Here is a 22139-nt window from a genome sequence, read left to right as displayed (position 1 = left end):
GGCGCCGCCATTTGCATACACATGTTTTTGTTTTTGTTTTAAAGTCAGACGTGATAGGCTACGTAAAGATTTATGTAGCCTATCATGGCTGACTACAGGGACGCAAACGGCGGCAGCTATGGCCGCCGCCATTTGCATCCCTGCTAGCCAGCGGCCGGATGTCCGGCTGCTGGCAGAGCTGGCCGGCAGCTCTGCGGAATCCCCGCGGAGCGAAGCCGACCGGCCAGGATTCCGGGGGGAGGGACGGAGCGCCTCCCCCCTCCAGCGGAACCCAGCGGAGCCAGGTAAGGCCAATTTCATCCATCCCTAGTTCCGGGGCATCCGCGGTGGAGGGAAGGCGCTCCGTTCCTCCCCCCGGAATCCTCCATGTCTGGCTCCACTCCATGGTGACTCTGAGGAGCCACCAGCCAGGGCCGGCCAAAGCCGGAATTCCGGCCGCTGCTGGGCTACTGCGGCCGCAAATGGAGGCTGCTATGCTGGCCGCCATTTGCGTGGCTGCCAAGCCGTGATAGGCTACGTAAATACGTAGACCATTAAGGCAAAGAGCAGGGGTGCAAATGGTGTAGCGGCAGCCATTTGCACCCCTGCTGTTTACCGTGATAGGCTACATAAGTATTTACATAACCTATCATGAAGAAAGGCAGCCACGCAAATGGTGGCCACTACGACGGCCGCCATTTGTGGCCACAGCAGCCCGGCAGCAGCCGGGAGACCAGCCGGAGCTGCTGCCGCATCTGCCGCCGCATCCGCCACATCCGCCGCCAGGTACGCTCCATCCTGGGGGGATTCCTTGGGGTGGCGGGGGGGAGGCCATTCCACCATGGATTCCAGGGGGCCGGATTCTAAAGAATCTGGCCTCCCTGGAGTCCGTGGCGGAATTCTCTGAAATCCCTAGAATATTCATCTGTTGTTGCTGCTGTTCTTGTTCTGCTCAGTGCCATTGCTTCCACAACTGCTGCTGCTTTCTTCTTCCTTCCTTTAGTCACATAGGCAATCTCAGCCAATCAGGAATCATGTATGAATGGGAGGACATTATGACAGCTAAACAGATTGGACTATGTGTTGAATTATGTCATTGAGGAAAATGAAGACAACTGAGAAAAAGAGGGCAATGTAAATTAATACATTTTTTGGTGGCTATGCTGAAAAAATCATGAAAAGAGGAGGCATATTTGGCACACGTGAAAATGTTGCTGAAAACCATTGAGTAGTTTTGGTTCAACCCTTCATATTGCCTATTGCAATGATAAGCTGGTATAGCCAATGCACAGCCCATGGGGTTATAACTATTCACGTCTAACCCACATTATCAGTAATGCGTCATCATATAAACACGGGGACAGTTCACACAGCTATTTGTGGCACAAGGTAAAGCATGCCCTGCCAAGTTTCAAAAAGTAAAGTGGTCTTCTGAAAGAATTACATGGTTTTTTTAATTGATTTTTATTGTAAAATTTCATCAAAACAAAAGAAAAAGAGAAAAAGAAAATGTAGTGGCATAAATTTGAATATATCAGTTTCAATGCATGCATATAAAAGCACTCCACATAATAAAAACTAGGGCTGTGCACCACTTTGGCCCAAGGCCTGAACCCCGAGTCAAAGAGGGTCACTTTGGGTCACTTTGTTTCCTTTCCAAGGCAAAGCACAGGGGGCACGAAGCAACCCGGAACTTCGGCCCCTGGCCCAGCCCCCCTGGTGCCTCCAGGTCCTTACCAGAGCCAGCTTCTCCACTGCTGCACCGCCATCACCCCTGCTGCTGTCATCTTTGCTGCCGCTGCTGTCGTCTTCACCACTGCTGTTGTTGTCTTTGCTGCCGCCCGCTGCTCCTGCTGCAGCCACTGCTATCGAAGATGTGATGATGGCTGTCTGTCTATCTATCTATCTATCTATCTATCTATCTATCTATCTATCTATCTATCTATCTATTTAAATGAACTGTATATAAGAACTGTAACTTTAAGACCTGGTGGCTGAGCTGTTTTTTTTTTTTTCCTCCTCCCTCCTGATCCACTTTTCCTTATGTATCATTAGTTTAGATTATAAGACTGACAGCAGGGACTGTCTTACTAGAGATCTGATCAACTTGTTCTCACAGCCTTTGTGGATAAAGTGTGGGCTAAAAAATGCTATAAATAAATAAATAAATAAATAAGCAGATTGGAGAAATTCATGGAGAGTGGGACTTTCAATGGGTATTCCCCATGACAGCTAAATCTCCATATACAGAGGCAGTATATCTCTGATGATTGTGAAATGCAGTAGAAACTTGTTACCATTTTCATATCCAGCTTCTGAATTTGCTGAGACATCTGATTGGCTTCTCTTGTACACATAATGCTGGACTAGATGGGTCTTGAAGCACTTCTTTTGTCCATAAAGCGCTTCTTATGTTCTTTTTTATATAGCACCTTCCATGTAAGTGACCCTTTTACTCAATGACATAGCAAGAAAAGAAAAGAAAAGACGATAAATGTATCAGGGTACTGAAGAAGGTATCACACCTCTTACATTGCATTTATAGTTTTAGAGCCATCACATTTGCAAATTGAACAGCAGCATTTTGAAGAGGAGAAACCAGTTGTCAAAGAAACATTGTTTCTCTCCAAATATAACTCAGCAGCAATAGCCATGCTGAAAACACCTGCAGTGCTAAACTTTCCCTGTGAGCTTCTGCTCGCATATCTGCAAATTCCAGAAGGCTGGAGCACATTGAATTATTGATTCAATGTTGCATGAAAAAAGCAAATATCATTGTTACCATACTTTGCATGCTATAGAATTAAAAACAGTTAAGCTTAGTTGATGCCACAGATTTCATAATTAGTCAGCTCATTGGTCAAAACCTGTCCATTCATAATGTTCACTTTTTTTTCTTTTTAGCAAGCCTGCACCGATACATTACAAATTTGCTAATAAGTTCAGAATTGATTGCAAGGTAAGCACAGTAAAGTAGTACACAGATTATCCTCCAGAAATTTTCAGTTGATGTGCCACCTAACCCCTGCCCTCAACTGAAAATGTACTTAAAGAAGTCTACTTAGGTTCTTGTGACTCCACGAGAACTCCTCTGTGGGGTCCATCTTCATGACAGCGATGGTAAGTAAACATCACATGACATCATCATCACACAGGCAGGCCATGTGAAAACACAAAAAGGGGCATAACATGGAGTTGCATGACATCATGCCACACTATATGATTCTGAACTACATTTCCCAAGATCCACCTTGATATTGTGCATGCACAAAAACTCAAATACACATGGGGTGGACGGGCTATACCCCCATCTGTCAGGAGCACCCTAGCTGCCTCTTAAAGTCCCCTCCAGTAGCCAAAACAAGACGCAGACAAAAAGGATTCTTTCCAAGGCTTTATTCCTCTACAACTTAATGACTCTTTCAGATGCTTATTGCCAGCGACTAAGCAAGGACTGCAAAGGGTATCTTAGCAGGGTAATGTAAGCTCCATGTACGCAGTTGGTCCCCATTTGGAGTAGAAGGGCAGGAAAGCTCTGAAACGTTTGAGCTAGGAGGGGAGGCTCCCCGCGTTACCCATGGGGGATTGGGGCGCTGCAGTTGCTGTAGCGCCAAGCGGGCTGACTGCCTCCTCTCGGCGCCCTCCACCTCGTTTCTCTCTCTGCACCAGCGCCTTGTGTCTAGCAACAACCGATCTCCCTCTCTTTCGTGCCAGGGTCACTATCTCTCTCAGAAATGTGAGCAGGGGGGGGTCTCTCCCTGCAGCTGTGCCTCTGAGAGATGAGCGGGCTCCTCTCCCAAGGGTTGTAGCTCTTCCTCAGAATCAGAGCTGCTTTGGGGCTCTGTGGCTCAGTTCCAACCCTGACATCACCATCCAGGTTCTTCGGGTGCCATCAAGCCCCTGCCCCCACTTGCACACCCCTGAACACCCCCCCCAGGCTCACTTGCCAAGCCACCCGCACTCAGCAGGGATCTGTCCATGAGTGACACTATCACCTTTTTGAGAAAAAAATGGTGATCACAAAATATGCACACATCTAGACTTCTGCAAAATGGCACCATGAATGGCCCATATACACAAGAACCAACCAACACCGCACAACAGGTTCCACTGCAACTTTCCACGGGAGAAAAGTAAGGATCATCCCAGTCACTGCACTTGTTCCGCAGCAGGCAGAAGGAGGCTGGGTAAGTACTCTTAGGAGGCAGAATGCTCTCTTAATCACTGGCTCATAAATACCTACTGGCATCTAGGTACAGAGGCTGTTGCAACAACTGCTGATCATTACTCAGTCCTGTCCCTGTGCCTCTCTTGTTTCTCCGCAAGCATCCCTCTCCAGTAGGGATAGTAGCAAGGATATTCTTAATTCCTAACCGAAGGTGGGAGTATAATAGGGATGTATGAGAATTTTGTTTATTTCTCACAGAACATGTAAGCATGCCATGTTCGAATCCCCGAACATGATTGCAATAGGGATGGCAGAGAATTCTGCCACGGATTCCAGTGAGGCCAGATTCTTTAAAATCTGGCCCCCCAAATCCATGGCGGAACGGCCTCCTGCCCCCTGCTCCCTGCGGAATCCCCTTGGGACGGCACTTACCTGGGGCGGATGCGGCGGATTCAGCAGCAGCGGCTCCGGCAGCTGGTCTCCTGGCCGGCCGCACCCGGGCTGCTGCTGCTGCCATTCCCATCCTTGGCTTGCAGCCGTGATAGGCTACGTAAGAATTTACATAGCCTATCATGGCTAACCGCCCCCCCAGCATACGCAAATGGCGGCGGCTACAGAGGCCGCCATTTGTGTTCCCTATTTTTCGCCGATTTATCTTACATAAATATTTACATAAGATAAAACGGTGAAAAAAAGGGGAATGCAAATAGCGTAGTGGGTGCTATTTGTGTTCCTTTATTTTTTGCCGTTCTGGCCTACATAAATATTTATGTAGGCTAAAACGGTGAATAAAAAAGGATCGCAAATAGCGCCCACTATGCTATTTGCGTTCCCCTTTATTTTGCTGTAATAGTTTACGTAAATATTTATGTAGACTAAAATGGTGAAAAATAAGGAACGCAAATGGCAGCCGCCGTAGCCGCTGCCATTTGCGTACGCCATTGTTGTTTTTTTGCCCAGCCATGATAGGCTACGTAAAGACTGCCTGGCTGGACGCATGGCTGCCTGGCTGGACACAAATGGCAGCCGCTACAGCGGCCGCCATTTGCATCCACACCAGCCAGTCAGTGGCCAGAAATCCAGCTGTGGATGGCCTTGGCCAGCTGCTCCGCGGAGCTGCCGCGGAGCAGAGCCGGCTGTCAAGGATTCCAGGGGGGAGGACCGGATCGCCTCCCCCCCATCAAGGATTCTGGTGGGAGGGCCGGAGCACCTCCCCCACATGAACAGAAAAGGTAAGTGACTTTCGTACATCCCTAGGTTGCAAGTACGTTTACACCAAAAATGTTCACAAACTGCTGGACATGTGCTTGTATTCAATTTGCACTACATTTCCAGTTCAATTATTTTGCAGTTTTCCGAATTTGCACAAATTTCCATGTAGACTGAATCACCCCCACTTTAGTCTATGGAGGAAAGTTGCACAAGTTTGGGGAAATTTGCAGAAACCTCACATTCGATTGCTGCTCAATTTATGCAATTTTCCCATTTGCACAGGGCAAGCAGTGACAAGATGATGTTTGGAGAATCCTAGCAATTGTGAACACAGCTTGTTCACCCATTCCTAAATTATAGGACCTACCGTAAGTATGGGCAACATGTGGCTGACAGGATGTGTGCAACCCCCTGTCAACTGTTGCGACCATGTCACCAGATCACTAAAATTTGCAGTGGTGGCAGCAAAACACCCCCTGTGGTTTTCTGCCAGTTTGGTGGCTAACCATTATGGAGGCATAAAAAGGAGCAATGCAGGTAGAAAACAAGCTGAATTTGTCCTTTTCAAGCCCACATAGTGGTTTGCTGCTGAAACTCAGTGACAAGCTGCTGACTGTTTTTCCACCATGCTGCTGAATTTTGGCAGAAGTGCTGCCCACGGCAGCAGGAGTTGAGCTTACAGGAGGCTCTAAGGGGTGAAAAGTGGCCCCTGGATCCCCCAAAGTTGCCTACCCTTGGCCTACAGCATGACTGCCAGCCATGTTCAATGTCATTCCAATTGTTCCCCAGTCAGGTTGCCAGCTTTCACATCCCAACATGGCTCCTGCACTTTTATAAGCTCCTTTATAGACAGTTATGGAACAGGGGCAACCATATCCAGCATGAAGAATGGAAAAATGGCATATATGACACATATGTCCTATCCAAAAATGTGCCTATAAGTGTCAGGAAGCCTTCACATACATCAGCTTTTTGTTCCATGTGCCCATGATAAATACAAACAAGATACACCATCATTCAAATGTTGCAGAATGAACACTTTTCCTCTTGCCATGCCTCCATATTAGACAAAGGCCTAGTTCAACAAAGGAGCTCTCCATGAAGACTCCAGGGGCAGCAGGAGCTTGTGGTTCTGATAGCTGCTACTGCCACAGGTAGCGTGCTCCCTTCTACTACTGAGAGCACCTCAGCCTAACCACTAGCCTGTTTCCTCTTGCTACACTTGTCTTATTCTAGTGGCAGCTGGAAGGAACAAAGAAGTTGCAGCCAAACAAAGGGACATTCTTGTTCCCCTCTGCTGTTTCGAGATCAACTGGTCAATGTTGGATGGTGTGTAAGAGAATGGGAGAGTTGCTGGCAGTACTGAGAGGGCTTGAAGTCCACTAACTGCCAATGGCTGTAGCAGCTGTCAGAAGTGATAGGTATCACAGTCAGCTGGAGGGCTTCTAATGACCTAGAGGGTCTGTTAGGGCATCTATGTGAATGTTACAAAGCTCCCATATTGTACATTACTTTAGGTACATAGTAGAGGGGAGGGGTGCGTGCGCTGCTCTTCCACCACACTAAACATCTGAACTGACCCTCAATTTAGAACTGGGCCCTTGTCCCAATCTTGGGACAGGTTAGCCCCATCCTATTTGCTGTTACTATCCCCAGAGTGTGTCTTAGGTATCTTGTAGAACTGGACTTCGCATTTCATGAGAAATCTATTCTTGAAGAGAACACTTGATGGAGAAATGCTACTCATGGGCAAAGCAAAGCTCATGTATCTATGGGACTAAGTATCTGTCTGCTCTACTCTTACTGAAAGGGTCATTGTGTAGGACAACACTCTCCTCCACATCACTGGCATAAGAATGAGCATATGAGTATTTGCATAGCCAATAAAGAGCAGCTCATCAAGACAGAGTGTCAGGTATATGCAGTGTTCCAAAGCTCCATCCAGCTGGCAGAAGTGAAAATCTATACTGAGACCCTTGGGACATGAGGAGAGAACAAAATTGCTCTGAGCCATTGGTGTGCGCTGATGAATGGCACAGTAAGAGAAGGGGGAATCTCACACACTTTCTCATGAACCTAGATATAAAGGAAATCTTTAAGGTGGTGCTTTGTCCAATACGTTTCTTCTTCTTTCAACTATTATCACTATCAGTTAGATTTCTCTTATGCTTTCCAGGGGTATCCAACCTCACAAGGTGGCGTACTTACACAAAAGAAAACTAGAAATGCTTAAGACAACAACAAAGTAGCAGAAAACAGCATTAGAATAACTTTTAAAATAGTGGCAAATAAATATCTGCTAGAACACAGTTCCATACCCAAGTGTGGGCTGAAATAAAATAGCCTTTAAGTTTAAAAGCCAACAATGAAGGGACCATACACATTTCCTTTGGGAGGGCACGCCAGACATGTGGGGCCACCACAGAAAAGGCATTGTCCTTGACGTGATAGCAATCACCTGTTGACCATGGAACAGAGCCTCAGATGCTAATCTTAAGGCTCAGGCTGGTTAATGTGGACACAGATAGCCTGGTCTCAAACAGTCTGAGGCTTTAAATCTTCCAAACAGCCCAAACCTATACAGTATTATGACACAGGGGGAGGGGAACCCCAAATTCTACTTCTTATAGACATAATAAATATCAGTAGTCTTCAATAAAAGATTAAACCAAAAATAGGTTTGTCTTGGGTCAGCCTTTATGAACCTAGAGCCCTCCAGATGTATTGGACTACAATTCCCATCACCCTTAGCCACCACAGCTAAGGACTGATGGGATTTATAGTCCAACACATCTGGAGTGTGCCAAGTTGGGGAAGGCTGGTCTATGTGACTGATAGAATACAGGACTATTCAAGGACTTTTGAGCCCTTGATTCTCTAATGAAACACCATAAAGATAGTGACATTTGACAACTGTTAGCTCACCAGTGTGCATTTGCCACACAGCTATTTTAATGCAAGTCCTAAACACATTACTATAGTGGTGTGGCAATCATTTCCCTGGGGCTGTTTCTGCTGCCAATGCATACACAACTAGAGTTGAAATTTTAAGTGAATTTGGCAAAGCATCTGAGGAATTTTAGGAATAGGCATAGGAGACCAATGAAGTTTATTGGGGGGGGTGTGTCTGCATTTCCCTAGGCTGTCACCAGACGTCACCTAAAAGTGAAACTTGAAGCAATTTGGAGGCTTGTGCTCAGAGAAATCTTCAGAGAAATTTTGAGGAAAGCCAAAAGAGTTTAGAAGGGTCAGGGGGTGGGGTGGAGACAATTCGTGTGTGTATGTGTGTGTGCCCTTCATTTACTCATGTAAGAAGAACCATGTAAATGGGGTGAATGTCATGGTTCCCCTCTATCACCCTCCTTGGGAGCTGGACGATGTCCATACGAGAGGAAACAGGAAGTTGCCTTATATTGAATCAGATTATTGGTCCATCTAACTCTGTATTATCTACACTGACTGTCAGTGGCTCTCTGGGCTTTCAGAGGATTCTTTCTGGGCCCTGCTTGGAAAAAGCCAAGGACTGAACATGGATCTGTTTGCATGCAAGGAATGTGCTGTACCACAGAGCTACGGCCATTCCCCTAAATTCCCCAGTGTCATCCCCTGAGTCATTCATCCACATAATTTCCTCTGTCTAGATATAACATAGAATTTGATAAGAGAAGTGTATCCCATGCCTGAGAGGTAACAAATGGATGGGCCTACACTCCAGACCATTTTGGGTCATAAGAAACAGCCCCAACTCCTTTGGAAAGATGCAAAGGAAGGAAGAAATTTCATTTTATGTTTTCATTCATAATATGTTATTGTGGCTACTTTGGTCTTAGTGTAATACAGTGTATCGAGAACCCCTGAAATTGAGGTCACCATTAAATAGTCATGATAGCCAAAAGGTGGTGGGTGGGCTGAGACTGGTTTTTTAGATATTTGAAACTGCTGCATTCAAAGGCCCATATCATTCATTTAGCCATGCTGCTGCCACCCAGTTATGAAAGGGATGTTCTGATGCTGTCCTGAGGTGAATCTGACGAGTGGAAATAGGACAGAAAAATGGCAGTTAGAGTGAGAGTACATAATATCTGATTTGCATTACTAATACACACACACTCGTGTGTTTAAATTTGTAGTACAAATATGTGTGTGTGTGTGTGTGTGTGTGTATATATATATATATATATATATATATAGTCGTTTCTATCACTATACAATTATTTTTATGTCAGAAGTGATTAATATGTGGAGAAAATGGTTTTTCAGCCTGGTCCTGCTAAGATAAACATTTCTGACCAGCAATTATGCTCTTATATGTGTGAACAACCTGGGGGTTGTCTAGAGAAGTATGAGAATTTCATTTGTGCACACAAAACAGTCAAATAAACCCTGTTCGCAACCCCAAATGTGAACATTCCCAGAATTGGGAAAAACAAAAAATCCTCTACACCCCACCACTGCTTATTGGAATGGAATGGAAACACTGTGAAATCCTGTCAGGCTTAAACAGTGTCACACATCTCTGATTTCATTGGGTTCACATTTTGATGCAGGCTTACCCAGTTTGTACCCCTCAGACCAAAACAGGGACTGGAACACAAGGCAGTGTCCTTACTTCCCCGCTGATTCTGTTGTGCCCAACCAATTCCATTCCACAAGCAGCACCTACCGCTCGCAGAATGGAGATTTAAGTGCTTCTGGGGACAACCAGAAACCAGTGAAAATGACCATTTCTGGAAAGGGGTAGGTCAGTGGAATTCCATCCCAGCCAATCTCTTATAACCAGGTAGGGATGGCGGAGAATTTCTCCATGAATCTCCGGAGTTGTTGGGGAAATTCTCCGCCCCCCCCCCCGGGATGGAACTTACCTCTGTCGAATGTCCCTCTTGGTGGCGGGTCCTGGCGGTGTTTCGGTGGCATTTCGGCGGGGCGGGGGCAGCGGCCAGTCTTCCAACCGGCTGCCGCCACCATTTCCCCATAAAGTTAAAAAACAAAACAAAAAACGTGATGGGCTACGTAATGATTTACGTAGCCTATCACGACTAGATTGTCAAAGTCAGCCGTGATAGGCTACGTAAATCTTTACGTAGCCTATCTAGGGATGGCGGAGAATTTCTCCACGAATCTCGGGGAGACCAAATGCCAACGCATTCGGTCCCCGGAAATTGTTGGTGAAATTCTCCACCCCCCCGCCCCCCCGGGATGGGACTTACCTCCCTCGAATGTCCCACTTGGCGGCGGGTCCCGGCGGGAGTTCGGCGGCATTTCAGCGGGGGTGGGGGCGGCGGCCGGTGTTCCAACCGGCTGCCGCCGCCATTACAAAATAAAGTAAAAAAAACACCACACAACCCATGATAGGCTACGTAACGATGAATGTAGCCTATCACGGCTAGATTTCAAAAGTCAGCCATGATAGGCTACGTAAATCGTTACGTAGCCTATCACGGCTGACTTTGAAAAAAAAAAAAGCGTACGCAAATGGCGGCGTTGCCCTTATTTTTGCCTATTAAATAGCGTTGCCCTTATTTTCACGGTAGTCTACGTAAATCTTTACGTAGACTACCCGTGCCCAAATAAGGAACGCAAATGGTGGTGCCCATGGGTGCCGCCATTTGCATACATGCTTTTTTTTTTCTCCAAAGTCACCCGTGATAGGCTACGTAACGATTAACGTAGCCTATCATGGCTGACTTTGGAAATCTAGCCGTGATAGGCTACGTAAATCATTACGTAGCCTATCAGGTTTTTTTTTTTCAATTTACTTTTTTTATTTCGCGACCGGGGAGACGGGGCGCTCCCTCTTGGCCTGAATTTTGGCGGCGAGGGATGGGGTGCCTCCCCCCCGGCCTGAATTTCAGCTGGGAGGGGCAGGGCACCTCCCCCCGCCAAGGACTTTGGGGGGAGAACCGAAGCACCTCCCCCCCCACCGCAAAGCAAGCTGCAGGACCAGGTAAGGGACTTTCATCCATCCTTATAACCGGGAACAGATGTTGTACATCAATCTTCCTTTCCCTCCAGCTCTAGAAACATTATTCTGTTTCTGGGACAACATGATGAAGTAATACCTTCTCGCCTAACCTCTGCCTGAAACCCTCTGGTGCTGGGCTTTGCTGCCTGCTTCAAGCTTCACCATAATCCCACAGCACCGCACCCTTCTGCTATCAGCTTCAGTATTCAGATCTTCCAGTGGGATCCCCTCAGGCTGGAAGGCTTCCTTTTTCTCTAGCTCTGAGATCTCTCCCTTCAGCCAACAACCACCAACTCTTCTCACCAGTCACTAACTGACTCTACGTTTTTGAAATCTTTTTCAGATCTCCTGGCCAATCACGTTCCCTGTGGAACTTCTAACTGCCAATCACCTTTGTTGACCCACCTGTTGTGGCTGGATGGGGCAAGAGGATCTCATCTAAAGAACACAAGGAGTTCACAGGTCAGAGGAACTGAACACTTCTCTTCCATGGCTTACTTCATGATAAATCCAGGCACTTCTCTCTCAGCTGGGCTCATTTCCAGAGTCAGAGTCCATCTGAGGGAAAAAGGAATGTGCACATTTCCCCACTGAACATATGTGTACGTGGGAATCATGGTGACTTTAATTTAGGGGTGGACGAAAGTCACTTACCTTTTCTCACAGCTTGTTCGCGGTGGGGGGGAGCGCTTCGCTGCTCCCCCCGCGAAGTTCAGGCCGGGGAGGAGGCTTCCCGCCTCGCCCGGCCGAAATTCAGGCTGGGGAGGAGGCGCCTCGCCTCGCCCGGCCGCGAACGTGGAAGTAAAAAAAAAAAAAGCCCCCTGATAGGCTACGTGACGATTCACGTAGCCTATCACGGCTAGATCTGCAAAGTCAGCCGTGATAGGCTATGTGAATCGTCACGTAGCCTATCACGGGTGACTTTAAAAAAAAAAAAGCGCGTACGCGAATGGCGGCCCCCATAGGGAGCCGCCATTCGTGTTCCTTATTTAGTTGCTGTAGTCTACCTAAATGTTTACGTAGACTAGGGCGAAAATAAGGGCAACGCTATTTGCGTTGCCCTTATTTTCGCCGTAGTATATGTAAACATTTACGTAGACTACAGCGACCAAATAAGGAAGGTGAATGGCGGCTCCCTATGGGGGCCGCCATTATCCGTACACACTTTTTTTTTTTTTTTTTAAGTCACCCGTGATAGGCTACGTGACGATTCACGTAGCCTATCATGGCTGACTTTGCAAATCTAGCCATGATAGGCTACGTGAATCGTCACGTAGCCTATCGGGGGACGTTTTTTTTTTTTTCTTTCTTTTATTGCAATGGCAGGGGCGGCAGCCGGTCGAAAGACCGGCTGCCGCTCCCGCCCCGCTCGAACACGCGACGAACCGCCAGCCGGACCCGCCGCCGGGAGGGACATTCAGGGAAGGTAAGTCCCGTCCCGGGGGGGTGTGTGTGGGGTGCGGGGGGGGGCGGAGAATTTCTCCCCGAAACTTGTTCGGGGGGCCGAACACGTTGGCGCTTGGCCCCCCGAAGTTTCGGGGAGAAATTCTCCGCCATCCCTACTTTAATTAAGGCGGAAATAAAAATAAATTACTATTTTTTGTAAAGCTTCCTCTCCTAGTCATCTGAAAATTATCCCTACATGTCAGGCGAGTTACTATTTATAAGCCTGATTTATATAGCATTCCTAATAATGAAGACTTAGAGACAACCTTCTTTGTTGGTTGCTTGAGATGACTTAGGGATGTACAAAAGGTACTTACCTTTCTGCGGATTATGCTGATGCTGGGGGGGAAGCGTTCCGTCCCTCCCCCTGGAATTCTGGCCGGGGGGGAGGCGCTCTGTTCCTCCCCCCCGGGATCCTGGCCGGCTGGCTCCACTCCGCAGCAATTCTGCGGAGCCGCCGGCCGGCTCCTCCAGCAGCCGGACATCCGGCCGCTGGCTAGAAGGGACGCAAATGGCGGGAGCTGTAGCCATCACCATTTGCATCCCTGCAGTCAGCCGTGATAGGCTATGTAAATGTTTATGTAGCCTATCACGGCTGATTAAAAAAAAAAAAAAGCACGTACGCAAATGGCAGTCTACGCTATTTGCATTCCCCTTATTTTCGCCGTCTTAGTCTATGTAAATGTTTACGTAGACTAAGACTTGCCAAAATAAGGAACGCAAATGGGGGCAGCCATGGCCGCTGCCATTTGCGTACGCGCGTGCTTTTTTTTTTTTTTAATCAGCCGTGATAGGCTACGTAAACATTTACGTAGCCTATCACGGTGTTTTTAAAAAATCTAGCCGTGATAGACTACGTAAATCTTTACGTAGCCTATCACGTCTTATTTGTTTGTTTTTTTACCTGGAAATGGTGGCGGTGGCGGCTGGTCAGAAGACCGGCCACCGCAGCTGCTGCCGCCGGAACCGCCGCCACCAGGAAGATCCGCCTAAGGTAAGTCACGTCCTTGGGGGGCGAGGGGCCATTCCGCCACCGATTTCGGGGGGCTGAATGCACTGGCATTCAGCCTCCCCAAGATCCGTGGCGGAACATTCGTACATCCCTAAGATGACTTGACTCAGTCTTGAGAAAGGCCTATTAACATGAAACTGGAAAAGGACGTAAATATTATTCCTTCACTAAATGTATCCTCTTAATCAACTTCAGATTTCTCCAGTTAACCAGTGGGTCCCCTTAGTGAGAGCCTCAGCACCAGCAATTAGGTAATGTCCCTTACTTTTGCTCTTCCCTTCCTCCCTGCACATGTTTTCGAATGCTCAAAGACTGGCTTTGAACAAAAAACTCCTAATTTCCTCGCATCCCATTGGGTAAACTGAATGCAAGTTTGACCAAGGTTTGTATGATTCCCCCCCCCCCTTTTATGCTGAACAAATTTATTTTTTGTTCATTTTTGGACTGACGAAGGACATTGAGAAGTCATAAAATCCTGAGCCTCTTTTCAATGGGTGTTTCATTATGATCATTGTCTAGATAATTGTGTGGGCTTTTCTCACCACATGGAAAATGATTAAGCTTTGTTTGCTTATCTTGCCAGCAAAAAACTGTATTGGGCAAACACAGAGACAACAGAAGATAATTTAGTGCCAAGATTGCTACACTATCATTTACAAGAATTGGTGTGTGTGTAAGAGAAAGAGAGAGTTTTCTACACAGTGTTTAATAAGTATTTCATTTCGACTCCTAACTCAGAGCCAATTCAAATGCTCAAAGGCGAAAACCTGTTTCATTTAAATAGCTTGAAGATAGATATAGATAGACAGACAGACTGTGTGTGTGTGTGTGTGTGCACGCGTGCGTGTGTGTGTCTGTTTATTTATTTATTTCCAACACTTTTACTCAACCTAGTCAACATAGTCCTCTGGGTTTACAGAACCTAAATGTCAGGAAAATTAAAACCTTCAGGACAGTACAACTTTAATTAGGGATCCCTAACCCTTTTGGTTCAGTGGGCATATTTGGAATTTTGTGAGAGTGTTGTGGGCACTTTCACAAAATGACTGCCATGGGGCACCTTGCCAATTTATAAAATACCTGGAACAGTGGGCATGGCTGGTCACTGTACTCTCATTTCCCAGAAGTCAAACTGGTGAGGCTACAAGTACTTGCCCAAGAACTGAAATACAAAGCAGAGCATAGAGGTCTGAACAATAAAACAGAAAGCTACTCTCTTGAACCTAAATGAAGATGGCATTAGGGGGCAGCACTTTGTTTTCCCAGCATCTTACTTAAAAAAAAAAAACACCTTTGAATTTTTTAAGATCTTAATAATATAAAAATCAGGAGGGGCAGGGAGCCTGGTGTCCATGGGCACATTGGCACCCATGGGCACCATGATGGGTACCCCAGAGCTAAATAAATAAAATAAAGTCAGTGACAATAAAAAAATACTCATACAGAAAATTAAACACAAGTGATTATAAAATATTTTAATAACAATCCAATAACAAACCTTTAAATGCTCACAACATGCACGAGATAATAAGTTGGTCTTCACCTGATGCTGAAAGGACCACAACATAGGCTTCAGGTGAGCCCCTCTGGGGAGAGCATTCTATAATCAGTGTGCCACCACTAAAAAGCCCCTTTCTCTGGTAGCCACCTACCAAAATTCTGCAAATGAAAAAGCAGTGGTGTTATGATTGAATCAGTCAGTCCCAATCAACTATCTTGCCATCTTATTTTGGATCAGCTGAGTTTTTAAACCATTTCCAAGGGTAGTCCCCTCTACAAAGCATTACAGTAATCAGAAGGTTACTAAAACATGGATAACTGTAGCAATACCATCTCTGTCGCAGGGATGGGCAACTGTGAGAGGTCTGGGGGCCCTTTTGCCCCCAAGAACCCCCTCCCCATGAACCCCTTCAACCCCCAATTGAAAGCCAATTGCAATTTCCAGAAAAAGCACATAATACACTGCTCCGGGGACTGTACAATTCAGGAAAGAGGTTGCATGCTAGAGCATTTCATTATGTCAAACCTTATTCATCAATGAAAAGGTAAAAACTACCACAAGGGAACATTCTAAGCTAGAGATCCTTGCCAAGTTGCTGTTATGCTTTCCATCTACAAGAATCTTTTGGTACATGGAATTATTATTATTATTATTATTATTATTATTATTATTATTATTAATACCCCACCTTTCCCCAGTACTGGGATACAAGGTGGCTCACAAAAACACAAGGCGGCTTACAAAAGTATTCTAACGTGATCACCTCACCTGCGATCTGAAGTGGCACAGTCCCAGGATGACCGTATTATGTGCTAAACCCTTTGGACACCTCACCAAGTCTAAACTTACTTACTTGATGGATATGCAACCTACTGAACCTAGTGCTATTTGTTTTCTCTCTGCAACTTTGTTTTTAATTGCAGACTTCAGGCTAGTTAAATAATGCATCACTATAAACAATAAGAACAGTCAGTTGTATGATGCTATTGCTTGAGTTGGCATCTCCTTCACAGGCTGCCTCTCAGGACCAAGGGTTGATTGTCTAGGATCAATGGGCAGAGAGTTGATCAAATATGATCAGAATGCTTTACTTTCTAATCACTAGCTACTCATACCCCTCCAATATTTATTCCATCCTATGATTCCCTTCTGTTCATCATTGTGGTTTTTTTGTTTTAATCACAAGGCCTCTCTATTTCTGTTGTTGTTGTTGTTGTTGTAGATAATGTATTCCTCTCCTCCTCCCCCTCCCCCTCCTCCTCCCCTTTAATGTAGCACCATTTATGTATATGGCATATTACAAAGTAATATAAACCAAAGACAGATTCGTGTCCTGAACAGACTGGGGCAAATTTTGCAATAACAAATTTGAGATGAAGATAACAAAGAGCGGGGAGACATGGAGGGGAAGACTGAAGCAATAGGGAAATAAAAAATGGGGCCTACAAGAAAATGTTGCAGTATAAATTTTTCCTGTTCAGAATCCTAATTTCTTAGCCACGATCTCTGCCTCTTAGTTGTGCTCTCAGTGATCAGTCAGGAGGCGTCCAGTCATCCAATGCAGGGTGGGAGGAGCAGTAGAAGTGATCTTTACCTCCCTGTCCTCCTGCCCTGCAGATTTCACTACATGGGCATTTTAGCCCTCAGAGGGGGAGGGAAGGAGGCTCAAAGAGGCTTAGAATAACTCATATCCTGCCCTCTCCAGCCTCCTTCCCTCCCTTCTCACCAGAATGCCCCCTGTCCTCCTCCTCCAAGGCTGGTTTTCTGACCTTGGAGAGCAACCAGCATGGATCTTTTCACACTGGCTGGGGTGGGGGGGAGAGGAGGGTTGGATCTCTGACTCGGAGGTTGGAGTACTGACTCTGATCTCAGAAGGGATAATCCAAACAATCCTATGGTCTCTGGGATGCTTGCCCAGGGACCATAGGATTGCTCCCTTAGTCAGTATTCTTAGCCACTGAGTCTTCTAATTTCTCATTGGTCTGGGAGGGGTGGGTGTTCCCTAAATATTTTTTTATACTTCTGGAAACCTCATGTTTGTCCCTAGTAGGGATGTCAGAGAATTCCTCCACGGACTCCAGTGAGGCCAGATTCTTTAGAATCTGGCCCCGCGGAATCAGTGATAGAACGGCCTCCCTCCCCCACCCAGCAGAATCCCCCTGGAACAGAGCTTACCTGGCGGCAGATGCGGCGGCAGATGCGGCAGCGGATACAGCGGCGGATGCGGAGGCGGATGCGGGGCAGCGGCTCCGGCTGGTCTCCCGGCTACTGCTGGGTTGCTGCAGCTGCAAATGGCGGCTGTCATAGTGGCCACCATTTGCGTGGCTTCCTTTTGCTGTGATAGGCTATGTAAATACTTACATAGCCTATCACGGCTTGGCAGCCACAGAAATGGTGGCTGGCGTAGTGGCCACTATTTGCGGCCTCAGCAGCCCAGCCATAGCCGGAATTCCAGCTGCGGCCGGACCTGGCCAGCGGCTCCGTGGAGTCGCCATGGAGCAGAGCTGGCCGGGGAGGATTCTGGGGGGAGGGACGGAGTGTCTCCACCCCACCGCAGATGCCCCAGAATGGACGAGTGAGTGGGATTCATACATCCCTAGCCCCAAGCCTGCTAATACTTCTGGAACATGGATGGTGCTCTTTTGGCCATATAAGAACTTAATAACATAAGAAGAGCCATGCTGGATCAGACCAAGGGTCCATCTAGTCTAGCATTCTGTTCACACAGTGGCCGACCAGCTGTTGATGGGAAATCCACAAGCTGGACATGAGTGCAATAGCATCCTCCCACTCATGTTCCCCAGCAACTGGTGTACAAAGGCATACTGCCTCTGATACTGGAGGTAGCATATAGCCATCGGGACTAGTAGCCATGGAGGAGCCATCTCCTCCTTGAATTTGTCCAATCCCCTTTTAAAACCATCCATATTGGTGGCCATTTCTACATTCCGTAGTAGTACATTTCATTGTTTAGCTATGCACTGGGTGAAGAAGTCCTTCCTTTTATCTGTCCTGAATCTCCCACCAATCAGGTTCCTGGGATGACCCCAGGTTCTAGTATTTTGAGAGAGGGAAAAAATTGTCTCCCTATTCATTTTCTCCACACCATGAATAACTGTATACACCTCTATCCTGTCTCTTCTCACTTGTCTTTTCTCTAAGCTAAACAGTCTCCCTGAACTTCAGATATAGAGGAAATAATATGCATGAATGCAGGTAAAACTTACTTAGGTAGGTATCTAAGGGGTGAAGGCTATGATATCCCATTTAGGACCCCCACCCCCGACTGCCACTCAAGTTCAGATTTGTTTGCTAGGGTTATTAATGCTGATTTTATGCCAATAAAGTTTGTGATATACTGTAGACTGTTTTACAATTTATGTTTTATTGATTATGTTTTATGGTTTTTATTGAATTGTTTTATTGATTGGATCCCACCATGAGATCTATCAATATAGGCCAGGCTAGAAATACTTTAATAAATAAAGGCTAAGTCCAAAGCTTCATAGATAAGGTGGGTTTTGGCAGAAGTAAGAGCTAATCTGAAACCCAAATGATTGCTCATTCAGACTTTTTTTACCAAGAAGAGATGCTGCAAACCTGCCTAATGTTCCTGCAGATCATTGTCACCCACCGACGCACCCCCAGCAACCCTTTCCCCTTCACAAAGGAATACCTAGGGATGTATGAAAGTCACTTACCTTTTTGCAGGGGTGATTCACGGTGAGGGGGAGGCGCTCTGCACCTCCCCCCCAAATCCTAACCCGGACAGCTCTGCTCTGCGGCAACTCCACGGAGCCGCCGGCCAGGTGCATTCACAGGTGTGTGGAGCATGCTGACATAAATGGCAGCGGCTATGGCAGCCGCCATTTGCATTCATGTTTTTGGCCATGATAGGCTATGTAAATATTTATGTAGCCTATCATGACGAAAGACAGGGGCGCAAATGGCGGCCACTATGTTCCCTTCTTTTGCCGTGATAGGCAACGTAAATATTTATGTAGCCTATCATGGCCTCCGCAGGGACACAAATGGTGTCCCTGTGTTAGCTGCAATAGGCTACGTAAGTATTTACGGAGCCTATCATGGCCTAAATGGGGAAGTAAATGGCGGCCGCAGACACGGCCACCATTCGCAAAGCAGCACACACAGCACCAGGTAAGTGCTCCATTTCACAAGCCTTTCGCAGGATGGTGGGGAGGGGGGCTTCGTTCCACCACGGATTTCGGGGGGCCAAATGCATTGGCATTCAGACTCACTGAGATCCATGGTGGAATTCTCTGACATCCCTAGGAATACCTGAGAGTGAGCACGATCTAGGATTTACATGGCATGGAAGAAACCTACTTCCAAAATTAGGGATGCATGAAAGTCACTTACCTGGTCTCACAGCTTGCTTCGCGGTGGGGGGGAGGCGCTTTGCTGCTCCCCCTGAAGTTCAGGCCGGGGGGGGAGGCTTCCTGCCTCGCCCGGCTGAAATTCAGGCCGGGGGGGAGGCTTCCCGCCTCGCCCAGCCGAAATTCAGGCCGGGGAATAGCGCCCCGTCTCCCCGGCCGTGAACTTCAAAAGGAAAAGCAAAACAAAAACGCCCCTGTGATAGGCTACGTAACGATTCACGTAGCCTATCACGGCTAGATCTGCAAAGTCAGCCATGATAGGCTACGTTAATCGTCACGTAGCCTATCACGGGTGACTTTGAAAAAAAAAAAAGCACGTACGCAAATGGCAGCCCCCATAGGGAGCTGCCATTCGCGTTCCTTATTTGGTCACTGTAGTCTATGTAAAGATTTATGTAGACTACAGGGACCAAATAAGGACCGCGAATGGCGGCTCCCTATGGGGGCCGCCATTAGCTATACCTGCTTTTTTTTTTTTTAAGTCACCCGTGATAGGCTACGTGACGATTAACGTAGCCTATCACAGCTGACTTTGCAAATCTAGCCGTGATAGGCTACGTTAATCATTACGTAGCCTATCACAGGGTTTTTTTTTTTTTTTACTTGTAATGGCGGTGGCGGCAGCCGGTCGAAAGACCGGCTGCCGCCCCCGCCCCTGACGAAGACCTGCTGAACCGCCGCCGGGACCCGCCGCCGGGAGGGACATTCGTGAAAGGTAAGTCCCATCCCGGGGGGGGCGGGGGGCGGAGAATTTCTCCCCGAACAACCTTTGGAGGATCGAATGCGTTGGCACTCGGCCCCCCGAAGTTTTGGGGAGAAATTCTCCCCCATCCCTATGCAGAAGTAGGGATGGCAGAGAATTCCGCCACGGATTCCAGTGAGGTCAGATTCTAAAGAATCCGTAATCCATGGCAGAACAGCCTCCTGCCCTCCCATAATTTTTTTGACACAATTGCCTACATAAATATTTATGTAGGATAAAACGGTGAAAAATAGGGAACGCAAATGGCGGCCACCGTAGCTGCTGCCATTTGCGTACGCTGTTTTTTTTTTTTTTTGCCCAGCCATGATAGGCTATGTAAATACTTACATAGCCTATCATGGCTGCCTGGCTGGATGCAAATGGTGGCTGCCATGCGTCCTCAGCAGCCCGTCCGTGGCCGGAAATCTGGCTGTGGATGGCCTGGAGCCAGCCGTCGAGGATTCCTGGGGGGAGGACTGGATCACCTCTCCCCCGTCGAGGATTCTGGGGGGAGGGATGGAGAACCTTCCCCACAGCGAAATATTCCGTGTAAAGGTAAGTGAGTTTCGTACATCCCTATCAGAAGCAGGTTTTCTAGTTTTAGATACTCCACACTAAATTCCCATCTGTGTTTAGTCATCACACAAGTGCAGTAAAGGACCCTTGATGCTCATTTAAAACTTTATTTTGGCAAACTCGATTTTGTATTTAAAAAAACCCACCCTAACTGATCAGATTAAATCAGCAGATTAAATCAGCAAGGACATCCAATATCCCTCCCCCTTCACTTTGTTCCTACAGCTGATAGAACTAATACAAAGTGTCTCTCTCTCTCTCTCTCTCTCTCTCTCTCTCCCTCTCTCTCTCTCTCTCTCTCTCTCTCACACACACACACACACACAATACAAACATCAGAAAGGAAATAAAACACTCAGTGTCAGTGCAAAAACAGCTATGGAATCAACACCAGTAAATTAAAGTGTTGTGTGTGTGGTTCTTTTTAAGAAAAGAATCAAATAGATATATATGCTTTTAATAGATTAGCACTGTTGCCTACAGTTCAAACTTTAGCAGCCATCCTGTGCAGTTAAACTTCTTGAAGTAGGGATGCTGGAGGAATTTGGGACAGACTAAAATGAGCTCGGATTTCTAAGAATCCACTGTGGAGCAACCCCTTCAGGCCACATGGAGTCCGTGGACTTCCAAATGATTCTTTAACTTTCCCGAATTTTATGCGTATAAATTCGTAGGAAAATAAGTAAGTTACTGCTGAGGAAATGTTGAATGGAATGGGGGAATATATGCTAAATGTTATGTACTGAGGTAAATTATGTAAATAATTATGTAATTATTTGTGTATTTTCCACATGACGGAAAGATTTTTTGCATCCATCTGTGGGCGGACGATGGAACAAAAGGCACCTGAAAATCTGTGAAACACAGACGGACCAGATTTTACACAGTCCATACATCCCTATCTTGAAGTCAGTGGGAATTAAGCAGCCACACTTAGCATAGGATCGCACCTGTAGGTGTGATTTTACTGCATTTAGAGTTTATCTCTGACAGCTTCTCTTGACACATTATGATGAATGCACATAGAGGGGGTGAGGGATCACATGTGCTCTTATAGTTCCTGCCTGTTATATGTTTGTTGTTTATTCAGTCAGTCACTTCCGACTCTTTGTGACTTCATGGACCAGCCCACACCAGAGCTTCC

At 46.7% G+C, this 22139-nt stretch overlaps 1 protein-coding gene across 4 annotated transcripts in view; it reads left to right on the top strand.

Annotated features, from left to right (window-relative positions):
• Nucleotides 1–22139, top strand: part of LOC146347384 (uncharacterized) — a 144644-nt gene that overhangs the window by 89152 nt on the left and 33353 nt on the right. For all 4 annotated transcript variants that reach the window (XM_084848139.1, XM_084848142.1, XM_084848138.1 and 1 more), the window contains 2 exons: nt 11665–11783; nt 13975–14030. In XM_084848139.1, the coding sequence (XP_084704265.1) occupies nt 11665–11783; nt 13975–14030 (175 nt within the window). The remainder of the gene's footprint in view (nt 1–11664; nt 11784–13974; nt 14031–22139) is intronic.

This window comes from Heloderma suspectum, chromosome 4 (assembly GCF_057233095.1).
Source record: "Heloderma suspectum isolate Gila_16-S chromosome 4, 16-S_ref, whole genome shotgun sequence".
NCBI lineage: Eukaryota > Metazoa > Chordata > Lepidosauria > Squamata > Helodermatidae > Heloderma > Heloderma suspectum.
This window is presented reverse-complemented; position numbering and strand designations above follow the sequence as displayed.